Source organism: Corvus cornix, chromosome 11, assembly GCF_000738735.6.
Source record: "Corvus cornix cornix isolate S_Up_H32 chromosome 11, ASM73873v5, whole genome shotgun sequence".
Classification (NCBI taxonomy): Eukaryota; Metazoa; Chordata; class Aves; order Passeriformes; family Corvidae; genus Corvus; species Corvus cornix.
The window spans coordinates 17456589-17476989 of NC_046341.1; the positions used below are offsets into that span (position 1 = coordinate 17456589).

Sequence of the window (20401 nt, forward strand, 5' to 3'; positions counted from 1 at the left end):
ACTGTGGTGAACTTTGTTGCTGAGAGAGATAGAGAGGGAAATGTATCTACAGCTTGTACTGCCCACCACCCTGAACACACTGCATTATTTTGTCATCCCAAACTTCCCAGTGAAATTCCCCTTTGTGCTATGTGTTTTCCTTCACCCTGAGCCCACCTATTCAAACACATTAATGAGTCCTCACTAAGCAAACCCAGGTTGAAAACGCTGCCAGGATGAGATAGTTCCATCTGTTCATTTCCATACGTTTCATGTCTGCAGATTCTCGGTGGTAAAACATGTACAGAGGATGTCCAAGTTTAAACCCAGCTCTGCTGGCAATGCCCCAAATCCTTGAACTGGGAGTAGGAAGGGATTGAAGTGGATCCAGACTGATCCCAAACTGCCAATACAGCATGGTCACTGCCCTTCAGGCTGTTGGGTGTCTCACTGATCAGCATTCAACAGTCAGAACTTCTCCTCCTTTGTATGAATGGACAGTCAGTTCTTTCTAAACTAGGCACAAAACTGAGTTTAATCACTGTGGAGGTTTTGTTTGGTTTGTTGTTTTTTTTTTTTTCCCAATAAACCTCTCAGTCAGTAGATTTAAGGGAGACTGAGTGCTCTTGCATGTACCAGGTAGACAGCAAGACTGATTGCTTAACTTCCAATCAGCTATTTTATGCAAAATCATAAAAAAAATGTAAAGTTAGAGACCCTCTAAGGAACTAATCAGAGTTTTAAAAGCTTTATCACCTGTATTTATTGTGATGCACAGTTTAAAAAGACCTACCTTGAATCTTGCATTGCAAAAGTATCATCAGGGCTGTCACTTGAAAAGCATCAGCTTTGTTTGAAAATTTAACACTTGGAGGAGCAAGATTAAGAACTATTGAGAAAATTTCCATGAGTCCAGTTAAATAAAAATCTTTTCAAGCTATGTCTGCACAGAAGGACTTAGTTAATCATCTGGGGACTCTGTGTCTAGATGAGCACAGGACATTTCTGAACTCCAGCAGTGAGACCCAGATGAGCACAGAACACAGACACACAGAAAGGAGCATCTAGGCAGATCCAAGGAAAGGAAGACTCAATGCAAAAAAAAAACCCTAGTGGAACTTAGTTGGGGTTGATAAAAAAAAACACCTTCCAAAAATAATGGAAAATCCATCTGAGTTAAGAAATGAATATTGAAAGGTTTACAAGGGTTATAAGCTCCTAAAATGCTCTTCTGCTTTTCTCCCCAGTTCTCAAGATTCTACTGGCACATTAAATGCTTGAAATACCCAGCTTGCTGAGTAACCCACTGAAACCCACTCAGGGTTTAAAAAAGCAGCAGAGTTTGATACCAAAATGACTAGGCAGATCAGATAACCAAAGTCCAATTCAAAACAAGCAAACAAACAAACAAACAAACATTATCAAGCAACTTAGTGTCTCCAAACCTGAACCTTTGGAGACTACATCCCCATGTTTTACCACTTGTTATTGGAATCAACACTTTTCTTCCTTCATGGAAAAAGCCCTGCATGACTGAGATGTATTGTAGGAAATTTGTATTACAAAGCACTGAGTGTTGTCAACACTGTTACTGCACACAGCCAGTCCTACTAGGAGTAACTAGAGCTTATAAATATAATTTTTGGTCTTGTGCCATAACTAACAAAATATAATGCTGCTTTTCAACTCCCATGAACACTTAAAGTCCTCATAAGCTTGCTTAAAACCCTTCCCCCTGTCTTCCCTTGACTGATACAATGGTTTTTGAGATAAAGAGAATTATTGAGGCCAAAAAGGAACTTTATAATTTATTTTACCCAAAGAAATCCAGTTTAGTCAAGTTTCCCTTTAGGTAATTAAATCATCCAAAATCACTTCGATGTTCTTTTTAAAAAGTCATTAGCTGTCATGAATTTTACCTAAAATTAAGTACGTGAATATAAAGTAACTTCCTAGAAAATAATCCATCTTTTATTGTTACTATTATTCATATTATCATTATTGTTATTGTTATTATTACCACCACATGGTTTGGAAATGGTTATTTCATGCTTCTCTGATTCAGTGAAACTTCTACCATAATAAAACTTTGAATTAGAAGTAGAGAAGTCCTAGTTCTAACAAAGAAATCAAAACAAAATCTGAATCACTGACTTAATAAAAACAACAGCGCTTGGTTTACATCCCTTATATTTCAAACTTATTAAGTTGTATTTTAACAGAGCCAGTTCCCATGACTTTATCAAAGTTTTATCTGATGACTTTATTAAGATAATCCACCCTCAGGACAAGTTTATTTCTCCTGTTAGAGTTTATGTTATTGTTTTCTTTAGGCAATCCTTTACCTCTAGAATGCCACCACTTATAACAATCTTTCTGCCACATAAAACTGACAAATCTGACTTAAAAAATCCTTAGATACACAGATGCTCTTGTGAAATCGAGGTTTTATTTATGTTGAAGCTTAACTCTAGAAATCAAATAATGCACCAAATTCTGGGCTCGTTTGTCTGCAGCACTGGGTAATGATCTGATTCAAGAGAGGTTGAGTGCCTGAAACCCACTCCAAAATTTCCAGGAAGACAGCAGTAATTGCCAGCCAGCATTTCTCTTAAAAATACCAGAACACAAGCTATTTCTGAGCTAGGAGAAAACTCAAACAATCAAACTAAAAACCCAGGCAGAATTGTTCACAGGGAAGATATAGATTCCCCAATGAAATGATTGTATTTTTAAAGGATGAGAAGTTCTGGATTATCTAAATAGCAATATAAACATATCAGTACCCAGCAGCAAGGTTCCTGTAGGAGCTGCTAAGACAAGAAACAAACACTGCCTCCTAATTATTATTCCATTTGTATTTCTTTCAGCACATGGAGCATGCCGGAGGAGCACAGATTGTGGCGAGTCTCTGTGTGTGCATGTGTGTGGGAGGGGCGCGGAAAGGAAAAGATGTGGAACATATTTCTCAGGTTTGTTCCTTAAGTCATTCTTTGGGAGAAAAATAATAACTGAGTTGAGAATTTTCGTCTCCTTTCAGTCGCTCACTGGGTTTATTTCGTTGTGGGCTCCAGAAGGATGAATGAGGCAAGAGGAAAGCTTTGTCACACTCTGTTTCTATTTCCTCACTGAGAGACTGTCACAAGTTTAACCAAGAAGTGCTTAATGTCATCCACCTCTTCAAAGCTGAATTTGGAGTTAAGAGGTTCCCAAAGTTCAGCAACTCCATTCGGAAAGAGGTGACTCAGGAAGGCCACACTCACCTACCTTTAATCAATATATGAGATGTAGCACTTGGGACTAAGGCACTGACTTTACTTTCAGGTTGCTGACAGTATCAAAACAGAACAAAACAAAAAAGAATAACATTTTTTTGATATGTGTGCACACACCATGCCGGAAAATGTTAATTAAATACTCCATATTCCTCAGGTCCTGTTTTCACTTACTTTCTTTTTCTGTGGGGGTTTCTTTTACTTGCACGTAAATGCACATAAGACATTAAAATTATTTCCTATAACCCAGAACCAATCAGAATCTGAATCAACTACATAAAATTTGCAGAAAATGGAGTCATGCTTGCAAAAAGACCAAATGAATCTTGTTTTTATCAGTGATATTCCACCTAGCCCTGCACTCAGTTTTTTGCTTGCTACTGTAAGTACCAATACTTCATCATTTCCTACATTTGAAATAATTTAAGATTTCAAATATAAATATACCTTAAATTAAACCAGGGATTTCAACTGGGTACTTTGTTAACTTCAAAGGATTGACACTGATTTATAAAACTTGATAATAAAACCAAATTTAAGACAGGGAGTCTATTCCTTTCATACAGGTACAATGAATACTGATAGAATCAGTTAGCCCTCATTTTGCTCATCCGAGGTCAGGCCGTAATTCGACATTCAAATGCAACCTCTCTGCTATTTTTCATGCCATGAAGCTGTGCAGTTATTCAGCAGCCTCACAAATAGTTACTCTGTAATTACCTCTGATACTCCGTGAATTGTAAGATCCATTTGCAAAACTGGGAAAGGTTTGTAATTTTCTGCAGAAGTATCTTATTTTGCTTGGTGTATTTGCATGATATTGTCTTGTCTGAGTGCACAGAGGGATCAAAAGGGCTTGGAAAGGAGAGACTAGATCAGAAAAGCAAAACATCCCCTCAAACGTAGTTCACATGTGTGAAAAGGGCCTGTTCTACCACAACCCTGGTTATAAGGGAAAGTCAAACCATCCTGTTCTATTTAGATTTAGCTGTGCAGGATGAGAGAGGAGAAGTTATCCTCTGCTGCAATGAGAATGAGAACATGGACCACAGTGAGCGAGCTCTAAGTTTGTCCTGGAGGGAGTAGAGGATGCTGAAAGTAATTCATATCCACCTTGGGCCTGGAGGGGAATGGGAAGCAAAGACAACCCCCACCCCTCATGCCACCCTTCCAAAAACACAACAACCCAGAAACTCTGGTTATCCCAAATCACTCTGAGTGCTGGGTTGCTTTAATCACAATGTTTATGTTTTGAAAACTCCACCTTGATGTCACCACTTCCTATTAACCAGCAAGTGCTCCAAAAAGCAAATTCTAGAAGGGATAGGAGATGCTGCAGGTACTGAGTAACATGAGTACTCATTGCATGGAACACACATACTGCATGCAAGAGTGATTTGGAGGCTGTGGATGTATTTACCTGGATGTCACCACAAAGCCTGTGAAACTGTCTCCCATGACATTCTCCTGGAGAAGCTGCAGCCCACGGCTTGGACAGGTGCATCTTCTCTGGATTACAGAATGGCTGATGGCCCAACCCAGAAATGGGGAATGGTGCCACATCCAGCTGGGGCCAGGCACTAGGGATGTACCCCAGGCTCAGTGTTGAGCCCAGTGCTGTTCAGTATCTTTATGGATGATCTGGATGAGGAGATTGGGGGGACTCTCAGTCAGTTTGCACCAAGTTGGGTGGGAGCATGGATATGCTGGAGGGCAGGAAGGCTCTGCAGAGGGATCTGGACAGTCTGGATCCATGGGCTGAGGACAGTGGTGTGAGGGACAACAGGGACAAGTGCCAGGTCCTGCCCGGGGGTCACACCAACCCCATGAATGCTCCGGGCTGGGGCAGAGGGGCTGGAAAGCTGCTGGTGGGAAAGGCCTGGGGGTGCTGGGACAGGGGCTGGACACGAGCCCAGGGGTGCCCAGGTGGGCAAGAGGCCAATGGCACCTGAGCTGTCCCAGCCCTGGGGTGGCAGCAGGACCAGGGCAGTGCCCGTCCCCTGTGCTGGCACTGCTGAGGGACCTCGAGGGCTGTGTCCAGTTCTGGGCCCTCATGGCCAGAGAGACCCTGAGGGGCTGGAGCGTGTCCAGGGCAGGGAAGGGAGCTGGGAAGGGGCTGGAGCCCCAGGAGAGGCTGAGGGAGCTGGGAAAGGGGCTCAGGCTGGAGCAAAGGAGGCTCAGGGGGGACCTTGTGGCTCTGCACAAGTCCCTGACAGGAGGGGGCAGCCGGGGGGGTCGGGCTCTGCTGGCAGGGAACAGGGACAGGAGGAGAGGGAACGGCCTCAGGCTGGGCCGGGGCAGGCTCAGGGTGGACATCAGCAGGAATTTCCCCATGGAAAGGGTGCTCAGGCCTTGGCAGGGGCTGCCCAGGGAGGTTTGGAGTGGCCATCCCTGGAGGTGTCCAAGGAAGGGCTGGAGGTGGCACTCAGAGCTCTGGGCTGGGGACAAGGTGGGGATGGGGCACAGCTTGGACTGGTGGCCTGGGAGCTCTTTTCCAACCCCAGTGATTCTGGAATTCTGTGAATGCATGGGATATGCACTAGGAGAGAAAAACGGGGATATGAAAGCAGGGGGAACAAATGGACGGGATGAGGCTTGGAAAGGGTTGGAATGGACATTCTAAACAGATATTGTAGCATCTTTGCAATATTTGAGTAAAAACTATGGGTCTCTTGACAGAAGCTCTGGATGCAAACAGCATGTCCTTAGAGGCTGCTCTGCATATCTAATTTTGACCACAGTGAGCTGTATATTCACAGTAACACATAATCAAGATATGTGTGACACATCAATATGAGTAAACAAATACATAATTCAAAATAAAGTATTAGTAGAGCTGCTTGAGCGGGTTGTATTGGAAACTGCTAAAGTCATGTCAGGTTTATGACAATGAAGCAATTCCAGTTTATTCACCAATCCTAAGTAAATCCTTAAGGGAAAATGATAAAAAACCCCAATACTGCCAACATCCTTCCGCCCACACATCTATCCAGAGACCAAACTGAAACAACTGCTGGCAGAAAACAACCTGTATTTGTGATAAAGCACTGTGTAATTGAGCCTTATTTGTCTCTAACGAGGACACCAGTCAGGAGGAAGCTTGCAGTTATGTCACACTCAGTAAATTAACTGTGTTATGTATTGAAATGGGGAATCATTACGACCCCAAAAATTAAAAATACAGCTAAAGTTTTAGCACTTGCTAACTACAAGAAATGGCAACCTAGAAATGTTTGAAGTTTTACAGTTAAATTTTTTTGCAAAAAGTCAAAGCACATCAAACAAACAAACAAATATAAAACAGATGAGCAAATGATACCTCACTTCAAGAGTAAGCAGTAGAAAAACAACATTTGTGATCTCTGGAAGCATCTGCAAGTAGGAAGCATTGCTCTACAGACCCAGCATTTCAGCAAAAGTCAGAGCCCACTAAAAGATTTTGATCAAAGGTTTTCCATTTCCTTGTGGCATGCACCAGCAAGAAGGAAAGAAGGAAAACAAAGAATCTCAGAATCATCTTTCTGATATTCTCATTATACACTCTAGAGTAATAACAGTGTGATGAAATACCACTGGATCCATACTTTTGTGGATCACAGCACCACAAGCCTAACTAGGATTCCAGATTTTCCGAGGCAGTGCAATGCCTTAAATCGTTGTGAGGAAGTAACAGGTTTTAATTTCTAAATATAACAACGAGGAAAAAAAAAAAAAATCCAGAAAATAATATGGTGTCCTTGAATGACAGAAAAGAATTTGACTCAAAAATAAGGCAGTGAACAACCAGGAAAAGAAATTGATTAAGAAAAACTTTTAAGACACAACAAATGTACCAGGACATGACTTCCTGCTTTGTTTCTCAATTCCAGCTGAAACAAAGGAATTGTGCTGCCATAAAACAGTCAGGAATCTGGCCCACACTTTAGAGCAATTATATTATTAATATGCTAATACATCATGAATATTAAAATCTTATATTGACTTAGATATGCAAGGTCTTATTGTCAATTATAATTAGCTATGAAATTTTCTAATGACTAGCAGCAATAATAATAACAATAAGCAGACTGATTGAGAACAAGTTGTCTGGAATATTTGGGTTTTTTTATTTGAAATGATTTCATGATTGAAGTAAAATAATTTATAGCTTAAATGAAATCCCTCCCTTACTCATAGACAAAACATCAAAATGCTTTAATAAAAATTGTTATTAAAGCAGAATTTATTACAGAAGTATTTAAATGTCATTACTTTTAGAGCTCATATTCCTTTCTGAGACTGATTTTCTTAATAGTGCAATTTAATTACTCTTATGTTTCCTTCACAGATAAAATATTGCTCGATATCCTGGATATGAATCAGGTTCTAGGCATCAAACCTTCTTATTTGCATACCTTCAGCAATAAGCAAAAAAGACCTCCCTAGTTCATTAGAATGCACCTTTAAAAATATCATCTCCTTTGTTCTGCAGCCAGAAAATAGTTCCATTTTTGCTGCCCTGCACCTTTGCCAGAAACTCAGAGCATGCCGCTCAGAGTCTTTATTCTAGACAGAAATGTGCTTGAAGAAGATTGTCTAAAATTATACTGAGTTACAAACCTCTACTCTGACCTGCTCTCAAGCAGAAAAACCAGTGGAGATTTCAGATAGTCCCATTCTGCTCAGGACTGATGAACTCAGCTTCTCAAATGAGGTGAATTCCACACAGTAATTCTAAGATCAATCTTCTTTTCTTTAGAACTTCTAATTCAAATGTTCGAAGTGCAGATGGCCAGTTGGTAGCTAGTCGGGGTAAAGATGCACTTACTTTGCTAATACATGTATGTATCTACATCTCATCTATATATCTATATATATCTATATGGTCAGCTTAACCAGCCCCCAGATTTCCTCAAAGTAACTACAAAATATTCTGTTCATTAGTTAGTCGTGTACACTTCTGCCTGTACTCCTTACTTGAATCGTTCCCTGTTTTGTGCCCCAGGAAACCTTATTTCTTTCTCAAACACCACCTAATGCCCTAACCTTTTGTGTTTTAAGCTTTGAACAGTGTTCCAACTCCAGTATGTCTTTGTGAAATGAGTATTTGCCACTCTGGAACTTGATGTCTAGCCTGGATTTATAATGCCCAGAAAACAGAAATACAGTTTAGACTGTTCCTGCAAATCTCTCTCCTTTTCCTTGCCATAATGATGTTTACTACCTTCTTTGACCTTTTATTTGTTTCTTTTTACTGAATTACTCAGATGCTTTATTCACAGCTGCCTTCCATGCCTCCCTCTGGAATCAGAGGCCTCCAACTTCTACTTGGCATCCCATACCTGAATTTCAGGGCTTGCTCCTGAGCTACTGAGGCCATTTCATACAGAAATTGTTTCATAAGCACACTCCCTTCCCATTCATATTTCCTCATAATATGGCCACTGCCATGCTATTATCTTTGTGGAACACCTCTCCTGCTATTTTTGAGCTGTGTGAAATGCTAATGGGATATTTTGTGCTACGTTTAAATACACTTTGACAGCTGAGAACTGAAAACTGGCTTGACAAGATGCACCAGCCCTCCACTGCCCAATGGCAGCGACCCATCAGGATCTGAGGAGCTCTGTGTAGCCCTGTAGTTATGTGCAAATGGACAAAAACTACCTTAGTAAATTCTGTGTTTCAGTGTAAAAGTGATGGATTATATAGCTTGAGTTCCACTAAACCAGAGCAAAAAGGGTCAAGCAGAAAAGGTTAATATTCTTGAGCTCCTCTTGTTTAAACCTCCATAAAGTCTTGTTTCCTTCTCTTTCTCAAACTTACTGAAATTTACTCAGCCCTAATTTAAAGATAATTATATGATGTACCAAAGTTACTCCCGAAAATGTTAAAATTATTGCTAATAATGCCTGTAGTTATTTTTACCATAAAAGGCTAAATAAATAAATGAAAGCATAATGAAAGCAAAGGTATTTGTGGCATTAAAAAGTACATTGTAGCTGAAGGCTTGTTTTGAAGAAATATGTCTCTCTTCCCTTTTAATTAGTGTCCTTGGATTTTTTAAGGGAATACACAATATACGTAACTTTAGCAGTGCATGTGCTGGGTGATGATTCAATTACTGTATTTATATTCTCAGTAAACCATATAGAGCTTTTCTGGCTTTATGCCCTTTCCCATTAGGTGACAAAATTGCCTCATACTTCTTCATTTCCAAAGAATGCCGTTGGTGTGGGTAATTACCTGTGTCAGACAGAGCCCACAGCTTTGTCCTTGAGACTCCTCTGCTCTGGGCCTGGAAAATATTTACTGCGGTCAAATTGCCATTTAGATTTCAAGATCTTGTCTAGATTTCCACCTCTTGTTTTGAATAATTATTCATGAGAATTTCTACTGCTTGTGGCAGTTCTGGTGCTTTGCCCAGTCCTTGGGCAGGGGGCTGAGGCTGCCACAGGAGCACTGCTTCCTTGGCATGTGCGCCTGAGTGCCAAGAACCCTTTGATCAAGCAGCAAATCACAATGAAAATAGTATCTCTGTGACTGCAGTGCCTGCGGAATAAGGACAACAGAAATTCCATTAAAACCCTCCACTCAGAGATTTAAAACTTGGCTAGAAGTACAGCTCCAGGCTACGAGAAATATCCTCTCCCAGGCACTGGCTTTGGAATTCCCCAGTGGACTGCTCTGTTGTACATCTGTGAGTGTGATGTGCAGGGTGTGAGGATCACAGAATCCCAGAGTGGTTTGGGTTGGAAGGACCTTAAAACTAACCTTGTTCCACCCCCTGCCTTGGCAGGGACACCTTCCACTGTCCCAGGGTACTCCAAGCCCCAATGTCCAACCTGGCCTTGGACACTTCCAGAGGCAGCCACAGCTTCTCCGGGCACCCTGTGCCAGGGCCTCCCCACCCTCCCAGGGAACAATTTCTCCTAATATCCAGCCTAAGAGGGAGAAGAATCCAGTGCTGCAAATGATCAAAACACAGCTTGGAGGAAAATATTAAACCTTGAGTAGTCCACTCAGTGCTTCATCGGATGAAGGAAAGCTTTGGGACTTTAAAGGGATCATCATTTAACTGTCTTTAAAGATAATGAGCCAGGCTTTCTGTTATTTATTGATGTGTTTGTCACAAATCTGAGCCTGCCAAGTGGAATATATTTAGAAGTCTTTACTTGTTGAAATCTATGGTATTATTCAAGGAAGCTCTACTCTGAAATACACATATTCTGGGGAAAAAGATTACCTCACTTTTTAAAAAGAGAATTTCAGATAAGCATTGCTAATAATGAAGGCATTGCAGTATATTTTGTTTCCAAAGAATTCACTAGAATCCTGTATCTCAAGCAGATCTCAGCTTCAGTTTAGGAGGCATGCGTATGCAAATATCAGGACATTCATATTTAAATCAGAGGACTGTTGTGCAGTCAAATTATGTTGCTAATAAATTTCTTTCTAGGCTAAGTTAAACCAGCTTTTCTGAGATAAGTCTTTGCTTTGGTTTCAAACTACACCAGTTCTCCATTTATTACTACTGTTGTTATATCAATTGACCAGCAATGATGGAAGTACAGGGCATTTCCTTAGTATTGATGGCTTACATAGTGAGTGTGCTGGGAAAGTACCTGCAAGGTGGCTGTTCCAGCCATTAGAAAATGGAAATGGAAATCCATGGAGCTGGAGGCAAAAAGAGGACAGAGTTTAATTATTACATGCCTTATCCATGTCTGGCAATCTGATCGCTTGAATGATCAGTGATTCTGAGCTCCATTCAGAATCTAGAGCAAAAATGGTCTAATAAATAAGTCATGGCTATTTGATTTTCTTTTCCTCTGACTAGCATTGACAACATGTAACGTGGTAAGTGCTGCAAAACCTGTGCAAGAAACTGGGAGAATACTGAGGAGGTTAAGCCCAGTCTGAACCCTGCTCTGCTTCACTGCCTAGCAAAATTGCCAACCAGTTAATGCCAGCAACACAAGCATGTCAATGGGAGCAGGAGTTACAGCTATAATTGTAATCTACACAAGGAAAAAACGTATTTGTGGGTTCAGGAGAATGGGATCGCATCTGACTATTAGGATCCTGACTTCACTAGATTTTACTGAATGGTAGAAAATTCATTTCAAGCAAGTAGCAAAGAACCAAAGATGTGATGAGCCTTTGTACACGCAAAAAAGATGCACCAAAAGAGACGTCTGTAATTTGATCATTCATTCTTACTGCACTGCAATTCAGGCTGTCAAAAAATCCTTGCACATGCCCCCAGATTCCTTTCCTGTTCAGGATATAGCTCCAGAGAGCTCAAACACATGAGCAGCACTATCAACCCTGACTTACAAAGCAAGACTGTATTCATCCCTCTTCTCTCAAGCATTTAAATTTAAAATAAACCTCCCAGCCTTGGCTACAACTTCAAGTTCATGTAAGTCTCAGCTACACCACAAACTAATGAGAAATCTCATTAGTTCAGTGTTTATAGAGTCCAGAGGCAGTGACAACGTTCACCCTTTATATCCACAGAGCACAAAGGTTCATTCTCAGGGAATCTTTTTGCCAGTGGACCTTCTTCCTCCAGCCTGTCATCACCTGGATATTCCTGCTCCTTTCCATTCAGCAGGGTAAACCTGGATGAATGGCAATGTAGAAAGAAAATTTAAGAACCAATTCACAGGTTCAATAGCTTTGAGTCTCACCCTTGCCATGAGTGTACTTTTTCCGCACACCCTAAGCCTGCAGTTCAGAGGGATCTTTCAAACATGTCAAAGCTCTTTCTAATATTATCTTCTCTTAAAAATCCATATGGCAGAATTTATCAGCACAGAGGAGACCAGGGAGGAAAAATGTTGAACAACAAAGAGGCAAAAATTAATTTGATCACATAAGAAAGAGACGTAAGAAACCACACAATAGGAAAAATGTGCAAAATATATGGAATATTTAGGAGTAGAGAGATGTAGGGGTAGCAGGTGAAAGGACCAAAGCTGCAGAAGGAGTTTAAAGGGAAAACTTATAACTAAATCTGAAATACTGAAACCAGCACCTAAATATCACCTGTATCACCTAAACATCACCTGGTACCATGTTAATCTCATTCAGTTCATTGTTTTCCACAGATGGCTCTTTGCATGGTTTCATCTTTAGTAACCACAAAAAGATTGAAGAATTTGCTCTTGTGGGCATACAACTCTTAAGGGAACTTCCCAGTGTGACCATTGATGGGACTCTCTGTCAGTCACACTCCCAACCACCCCATGCTGTCACTGATGGGACCCAGCAGTGACTCCAGGTTCCCTCTTGACTCCCCACACCCCACTCACAGCCAGCCCAGGTTTCCTCACTGGTTCCAGCCCAGGTTTCACTCAGCAGTCTCAGATCTCTTGTTCCATAAAGCCATTTATTCCCGGCACAGTAACACAGACACAGCCCGAGCTTGTGCCTTTGAGAGGGACCCCCACAAAGGCTTTTATCCCTGGGCTTTTAGCCCTTCACAGCCCAAGCACAGGGAAGCCTTTGCTCTTCCTCCTGAGCCCTGGGCTCCTGCGCTGGCTCTGGGTGTTCGTCACCCAGCTGTGCCACTCGTCGTCGGATCCCCTGTCGTGCAAAGGGTCACAGGTCACATCCTCCTGTCCCTCTGGGCTCCCACCCAGAGCTCATCCTGCAGCCTGCAAACCAAGCTACCTGCACCAGCTGTGTCCCTCAACACAAGCAGAATGCAACGTGGTTACTGGGATTTAAACAGGAGGCAAAACTCTGTGCATTGGCCACGCATTTCAGGAACCAGAAAATAAAGGCAATGCAAAAGTCTGAGCAAATGTCTGAGGGAGAGCCATTCAAAGCAGCTGTTCTTTAGTCTGGCTGGCCAGTTTAACTCCCTGAAAACAAAGGGTGCAGAAAACCAGAAAGTCCTTCAAAAGAGTCTGTCAGCAATGGGAAAGTAAAGGAGGGAAACAGCACCAAGATGTCTTAATTTGCACAGGTCTCTGAATACAATACTATTTGTCACCAATAGCATGAATTTGTTCTGAACAAGCACTGGCCAGACACTTGTCTATGAATAAGAACAGAAAATATCTCTCTTCTAAATAAAAACCCAACCAAATGAAAAACCCCACAAAAATCCCACAGAAAACCTCCAAACTGGTCTTTTGCCTGTCAAGTATACCCACAAAAGAGCCACTTTCAGCATTGGCTCATGTTTTTCTGTTTCTCCTCCTAGTTTTGCTAGAAGTGAGAAGGCTGAGCTCATATTTTCCACCACTCAGATTAAGAATGTTTAAAATTATCCACACACATTTTAAATCTGATCACTTTTCAAAAGATCAACAAGTCTGAGGATCTTCATCCCTATTTCAAGAGAAAATGCAGAAGCAGTAATGCTCCATTCCTGTCTTTGAAGATTCCTACCTAAGACAGTGGCTGGGGGATGATGACAGCAGGAAACTGCCAAAAATTACCTCACTTCAGAGCACAAATTTAGCTGCAGGTGTCTTACCAGCACAAAGCTCTGAAATAGTGAATTATGGTTTGGAGAAAGTTGGTGTTTATCTATGAAAGTGTTGTTAAATCAGGGCATATTTAGGATCTACCATGCTGGGAATCAAGAAATAAAAATCCAGTCTGATGGCTTATGAGGAGTAAGCAAATTTAATGGCAATTAAATGGTCTGGTCATTGCCCTGCAGATGGAGGGGAGAGCCTTGCACAGGCCCTGGGAAGCAGCCAGCCCAGGAAGAGGAAATGTTCCTGCATGAACAATTCCAACATATTTATTTTCCTGGGAGAGATCAGCAGTCCATTAATAAGACTGTCAGTGAAGGCGTTGTAATGACACTCTTTGTATTTGCATTTGCTGCTTGTGTCTGCCTCCAACAGATTTCTGTTATTTTACAGCAGAGATTTTGCCTATTACTGTCTTGGAAAAAAAACCTAAAAATGCCCATTTTCCCCTGTTTGACAGTTCTATAAGCAAATTTAATTTCTGCTTGAGGAGCTTAAAAATAATTTCACTTAAATAAGCAAAGAGAGTAGTCTATGGAATTAAGCCCTTGTTTTATGTAAATGTCAAATAAATATATTAGGAATGCAAAAATAAGCCATCAGGAGGAACATAAATGCTTAGAACAAGATTGGCATTATTATTTTCATAGCCAGTCTGATAAGAGGCAATTTTACAATAGCAGTAGATGCTGAGGCTCCCATGAAGTCTAATGACAAGGCTGATTTCTTACAAAATCCTTGAGTATAATTATGTTTTAAAAAACTGAAAATGCAACGGGCAGACTTCATTTTTGTGTGGCTTAGTAAAGTGCTCTTCTGGCAACTTTGCTCTGACACACACATGTAAGGGAGATATAAAAATAAACTGGAGGAGTGTCTTGCAAATTTATTCCTTTTATTTTGTTCCCTTTTGACTTTTTGGAGGAAACAAAATGTAAAAGGACTTCACTTTACATCTGAATATTTCAGATCATAAACTAAGAATTGTGCTTTCCATGCTGTTGGTTAATCTCACGAGCTGAGAAAATTAGTATGGAAATTTTAAGTATTTTTCCTTTAAAAACATTAAAATTATTAACTGGTTAGATATTAACCTGGGGAAATATACGCAGTGAAACCAGATCTTCCTTTCTTTCCTTGTGTGATTCCCTGTGGCTTGGCTTCCCTTCAAGCAGAAAGTATTTCAGCTAATTTATTAAAGTATGGTTTGGCTGCAAGAAGGAACAGTAACATGGCACTGTTGGCACTACTGGCAACGAAATCCCCGAATTACTGAGGTGGGTCAGAGGAACACAGGGTACAAGGAGTGGAAGTTGGGAGCTTGGTTTGCACTCAGACTTAGGTGTGTCACAGATTCCTAACAGGTTTGTTTTTGAAAACAAGTACCACAGGAAAAATATTACACAGCAAAACTGGGCCAAATAAGCATATTTTATCCCCCAATTTATTATGTTCATAGCTGCAATACTATGAAACTGAGCTTCAAATGCTCTGTACCATAATGCTGTATCCTTCAAAAAAGAGATTTGTGGGACAAGCATCACCCAGTTCTCTCCACCAGGCTTTGAGGACAGATATTCCTGCAGTGCTGGCTCAAGTGTGTGCACAAAGCAGGTTCTGCCTGTACAGTGAGGGCAGGACAGAGTTCCAGGGTTTGTGTGCTCCAGTTCAGGACACGACACAGGGTGGCAGCCCCGCATTCCCCACCTGCTCCTTTGCTTGTGTCAAATCCATTGTCTAAAATACAGTGCTAAGATGAATAATAAATTATACTGTCGTGCGTGATCCTATCAGCAGCTCCAAATTAATTAAGAATTCTCCTTGATTAAAATCCATGACCCGTATTGCCAGGCAGGGCAGCTCTCCTGACTCAGATGTGCAGAGCAGCCACCAGGGCTCTGTGGACCTGAACAATGCAGGTTCTTGTCGAGAGCTGGGTGTGAGTAAACTCATCCATACGTATCCAACAGCACTACTTTCATGCAACATTACCTCTGTGCTTAATCATTTATGGCTCTGAAACATAATAGCACTCAGAATTAAAAATGTCTGGGTTGAGCCTTCAATTTACTTCTACACAGCAAAGCTTTAATTTTTTCTGTCTTAATATAGCTAATTATAAGGCTTTGGTTTGGGCTTTTTAAACTGTTTTTTAATGTTTATCCTGCATACCCTGTACATATGTACTCACCTATCTGTTCAAAATCTCTATCACCATATTCACTGGAAAAAAATGTGCAGTTGTAAAAACTAAAAGAAATGGAGCTTGCATACAAATTAAGCTTCCTTTCAAAAATTCTCTACTTTAAACACCCAATACATTTTATTTTACTGGATTATATACAGCTTCCACTGCACGGCCTTTTAAAATCAATTATAAACCCAACAGAACAGTCAGAGTACACAAACACTTACTGGTTTCAGTGGCTACAATGGTGATGTTGTGCCATGTGCTGGTTTCTCTGTCCAGGGGTGTTGCCAGAGTTATTTTCCCATCCTCTGCGTTGATGTTGAACTGTCTCTCAAGGTCAGTGTGGCGATCAATGGAAAACCTGCAAAACAGACATCCCTGTAATCTACTTAATGAAGTTGGTGTAATCCATACAGTCACAGAGACAATTTAGGGAGCCCTCTGAGAGCTGCAGTTTTATAGCCAAATGGATTGAGAAGCTCAATAGCATAATAGTTTACAAGACAAAATGACAAACTGAGGTTAAAAAAAACTTAATAATTATTGCCCAAGGAGTAATTAGCTGTATACCCAGTGTGAAGGTCATGAAGTACCCTCAGGTTCACTGGGTAACATCACTGAAAATCAGTGCTGATCAAGAGTTAATTACACAATCCATCACATTTATTGGACAGTTTCTATGGTATTTCACAGTAACTGATGATAATTTCAACAGTAATGTATTAAGCACACAAAAATTAGGGCTTTGTGGTTATTTTAAAAAATGGCTGAATAATATTATTTTACCAATAAATTTCAGATTAACGAAGCATGAACGATTCACCAAGCAAATTATTTGCTTATGGTTCAAGCAGCTCCATGGGCAGAGCAGAGTGAATCACCACCTTTTCCCATAAAACACTGCTGACGCTGGAGGCCTGATTCTTTTATGGGTTGACATCACTGATTTTTAGCAAAACAAGTTCCATCTGACAGGCAGTCAGAGTTTGCAAATGTGAATGTCCAGGTAAATTCTGCAGCCCAACCAGAGGCAGCCTGACAAGGAGACAGAGCTGCAGTGGATTGCTCCGAGGGTGCATTAAGCAGGATGATGATTTAAAGCTCAAGTCCAGATCACCATGAAAGCTTTTATGTTTGTCCATTTGATCAGAGTTATTTTACTAATGAATTATTCGCGAAAAGAAACGCAATCACAAAATTGAGCCTTCAGTTTCTTGACAGGAAAGGTAGGGAAAGAGGGAGTTGAGTGATAAACTATTGATATGGTTCAACAGAAATTGACTTCAAGGGGTTTTACTGATCCTAATTGTGGATTTATTTAAAAGCCTTTTAAGCCTTTGTGTCTGTGTATTACAGAACCTAGCAGCATGCACTGGCAGTTCTTACATCTGTTCTGCATTATAGCAAGGCACAATGGGGTGAGCTGGGATATGGTATCAGACTCAATTACAATATGGAGTGGCCAGAAAAGTGACTCCAGACTGTCGGTTTCTCATCACTTCTCTACCTTTTGCAAGCACGCTGTTAAAATTCTCCAATAAAAGTAAAAGAACATATTTTTCTACAGTGAGAATGGCACAGTTATCTGAAAATCAGCTATTCCATTCTGGATTGTGCTTTATCAGAAGCAATTTCCAAAAATATTCTGATTTGGAAGTCTCTTTATACACTACAGTAAATATATTCCAATGAAGTCAAGCTCATTCCAGCCTAACACAGTCAATTTTAATAGACACGGCACTAGGATCTAATTTCAAATCTTAGGATTATTGTGTTCCACCCTTTTTTAATAGTATTTCAGCACCAGGTATTTTCATATTTAGAATGGAAGTTGCATTGCAATTAGACTGCTTGTGAAATTCATTCTGTAAGATACAGCTCACTTCCAAAACCAGTTCTAAATGATGAAAGCTTATCAAAATCTCAAAGTTTAAGTGTTTAAATACTGCATTGTGAAAGATCAAGGCTAACTTGATCACACTGGTAAGGTACTTAACAACTAATGGACTTAAGAGGGAAAATGCCAGTTTAACTAGGAAATGGGATTTTGTTAGATATTTCCTTGTTTTGTTTTTAAACTCTGAGAAGAACTAGTTTTACTCACTTAAAAATTACTAGTTTGCTAAGAAGAGTACCAGAAGAATATGAAGTCAAATTCCAAGTATCTGTGCCTAAAGCTGGGCAAGTGCATCTATATTTGGACATTTAAGTAAACTGATTTTCTCGTGAGCTCCACATACTCAGTTCTCAATGGTCTAATGGGAATTGCACTAAACCCAGCATTTCTGAAAATCAGGTCACTCATGTGAAAGAATAAAGCTGTAGGTGCTTAACTTCAGGCAATCATTTTTGAAAATGGATCGTAACTGTATCTTGATGTCTCCCTAGTTCCAATTAAAGTATTAGAAGTCAAATTCTGGTACTAGTGAAGTTAGTAAAAAAATACCTTACAGCCTTTCAGGTTTAAGATTTCACTCAAGAAAATACAAGAAAAGACAGCAAACAGCTCTTTTTAAAAAGTCATACTTAAAACTGTCTTTTCATTCTTGATTTTTATGTAATGATGCTGAAAGAACTCTACTGATATCACACATTTATAGAGTTTTTACAGTCCACAAACAAAATAAAATGTGAAATGCTCGTATGCTATTCAGTGTTTAGTTGACCTGGGCTTGACATAAATTCCACTGAGGGAAGACACAGTTTGTCTCTAAGGATCAATCCTTCCTTAAACTTCTACTCACGGCCTTCCTGCCATGCAGGCTTTGAAGTTATAAAAGAGGGAGTGATGCATTTGTGAGTTTATTTTATCACATTCCGTCTCATCCTAGCAATATTGACTCGCAACACAAACTCAGAAATTCATGAGGAAACATTTTTAACATAAGTTGTGTGTCTTTGCAAGACAACAAAGAGGTAAAACCCTCTCCTGATTTTAATTTGATAAATATTTGTTACAAAACCAAAAAATAAGATCTGCAGTGTCATAAACCTGGGAAAACGAATGGTACATTTGCCATTTCCTTTTCATGATAATGGTGTTGTAACTCTTTTTAATGGGAATGCATTGTCAGATCCATAAAATATACATAAAACATGTATTTCTCTAAAAATGAGAAAAGAATATCTTGGGAAATAATATCTTTTGAAATTGCCATAAAGCCAGCACAGGTTATTGGGAAGTTTGGGTTAGTTTATGAGTCTGCTATGGCAATTATAGGAACAACCCCACAGTGGTTTCACAGAAGCCTGGAAATGATTCTCAGTCCTGCTCTTGCACTGCTGCTGTTATGACTTCATTTGATCTTCTCCTTATTTGCACCAATGCAAATAGGAGCAGAAATCCTTTTTTGCTGCTCCTGCTGAGATTTGACTCTCACTGACACCCCAGGAGTGGTAAATCTCCATTTTTATTAATGCCAGGCGGATTGGACAGCGTACTTAGTGACAGATAAACAACTGCACCGTTGGGGAGGCACAAAATATTGGATCTGGGTTTTTAAGGCCTGCTGTGAATTAAGAAAATGATCAACTGCTGCCAGAGATGAAATCTCTGCTGATATGAGTGGGGAAAACCTGCTCCAGTGAATCTTATCTCTCCACAGAGAAAACCACTGAAGGGCAGTGATTTATAGGAGGGCAGTTGCAGTATAGGAAGAAAGATTATTGCTCATGCTTTTTGCTATGTGCCTGGATCATGCTTTATCCAAGGTAATTCACTGCAGATAAACAGACCATAGTTATAAAGTAACACCAGGAGCATGGAGTGAGTGCTGCTGGAACCAACAGCTGGGTGCTAACACAGGATGATCTTTCCAGGATCCACCCTTCCCACACCAGCCACAGCAAAGCCTTACAGCTGAGCCAGACTCCCTGGGCCCTTTCCCAAGGGAGAGGCATGCATCCAGATGTGGCCCTGACACACAATCCTGGAATTACTGGGTAGAATACAACAAACTACAGACCATTTTTACAATTATGACCCAGCTTTGTAAATCCATTTCACCATCAGCCTTAAAAATGAGGAGGCCCTTAAGCATCATGCACTGCAGAATGGCAACTAAGGATCAAAAAGTGCTTGTGCTGCTTATTTTAAAGCTGATGGATTAGAAAAAAAATCACAGAATCACAGACTATGCTGACCCAGAAGGATCATCGAATTTCAGCTCCTGGCTCTGCACAGGACAGGCCCAAAAATCCATCTATACATCTGCTTGTGAACCTATGAGAGGCTTTAGATCAAGTGAGAGAAAGATCAGACAATGTTTCTTCTCTTCTAAGCAAGCACAGAAAACAAATTACTGGTGTGTTGGTTAGAAATGAGGATGAACAATTTTTTTTTTTCCTTAATAAAAAATGAAAAAGAAAATCATAGAATGGTCTGGGTTGGAATGGACCCTAAAGACCATCTCATTCCAACCTCTGCCTTGGGCAGGGACACCTTCCACTAGACCACAGGACAAGCTTCTTTCCAGGCT

General features: G+C 40.4%; 1 protein-coding gene across 1 annotated transcript in view; it reads right to left on the minus strand.

Annotated features, from left to right (window-relative positions):
• CDH8 (cadherin 8) overlaps window positions 1–20401 on the minus strand; it is a 149542-nt gene that overhangs the window by 37247 nt on the left and 91894 nt on the right. Inside the window, exon 9 of the mRNA XM_010396509.4 lies at window positions 16148–16284. Within this exon, the coding sequence (XP_010394811.1) occupies window positions 16148–16284 (137 nt within the window). The remainder of the gene's footprint in view (window positions 1–16147; window positions 16285–20401) is intronic.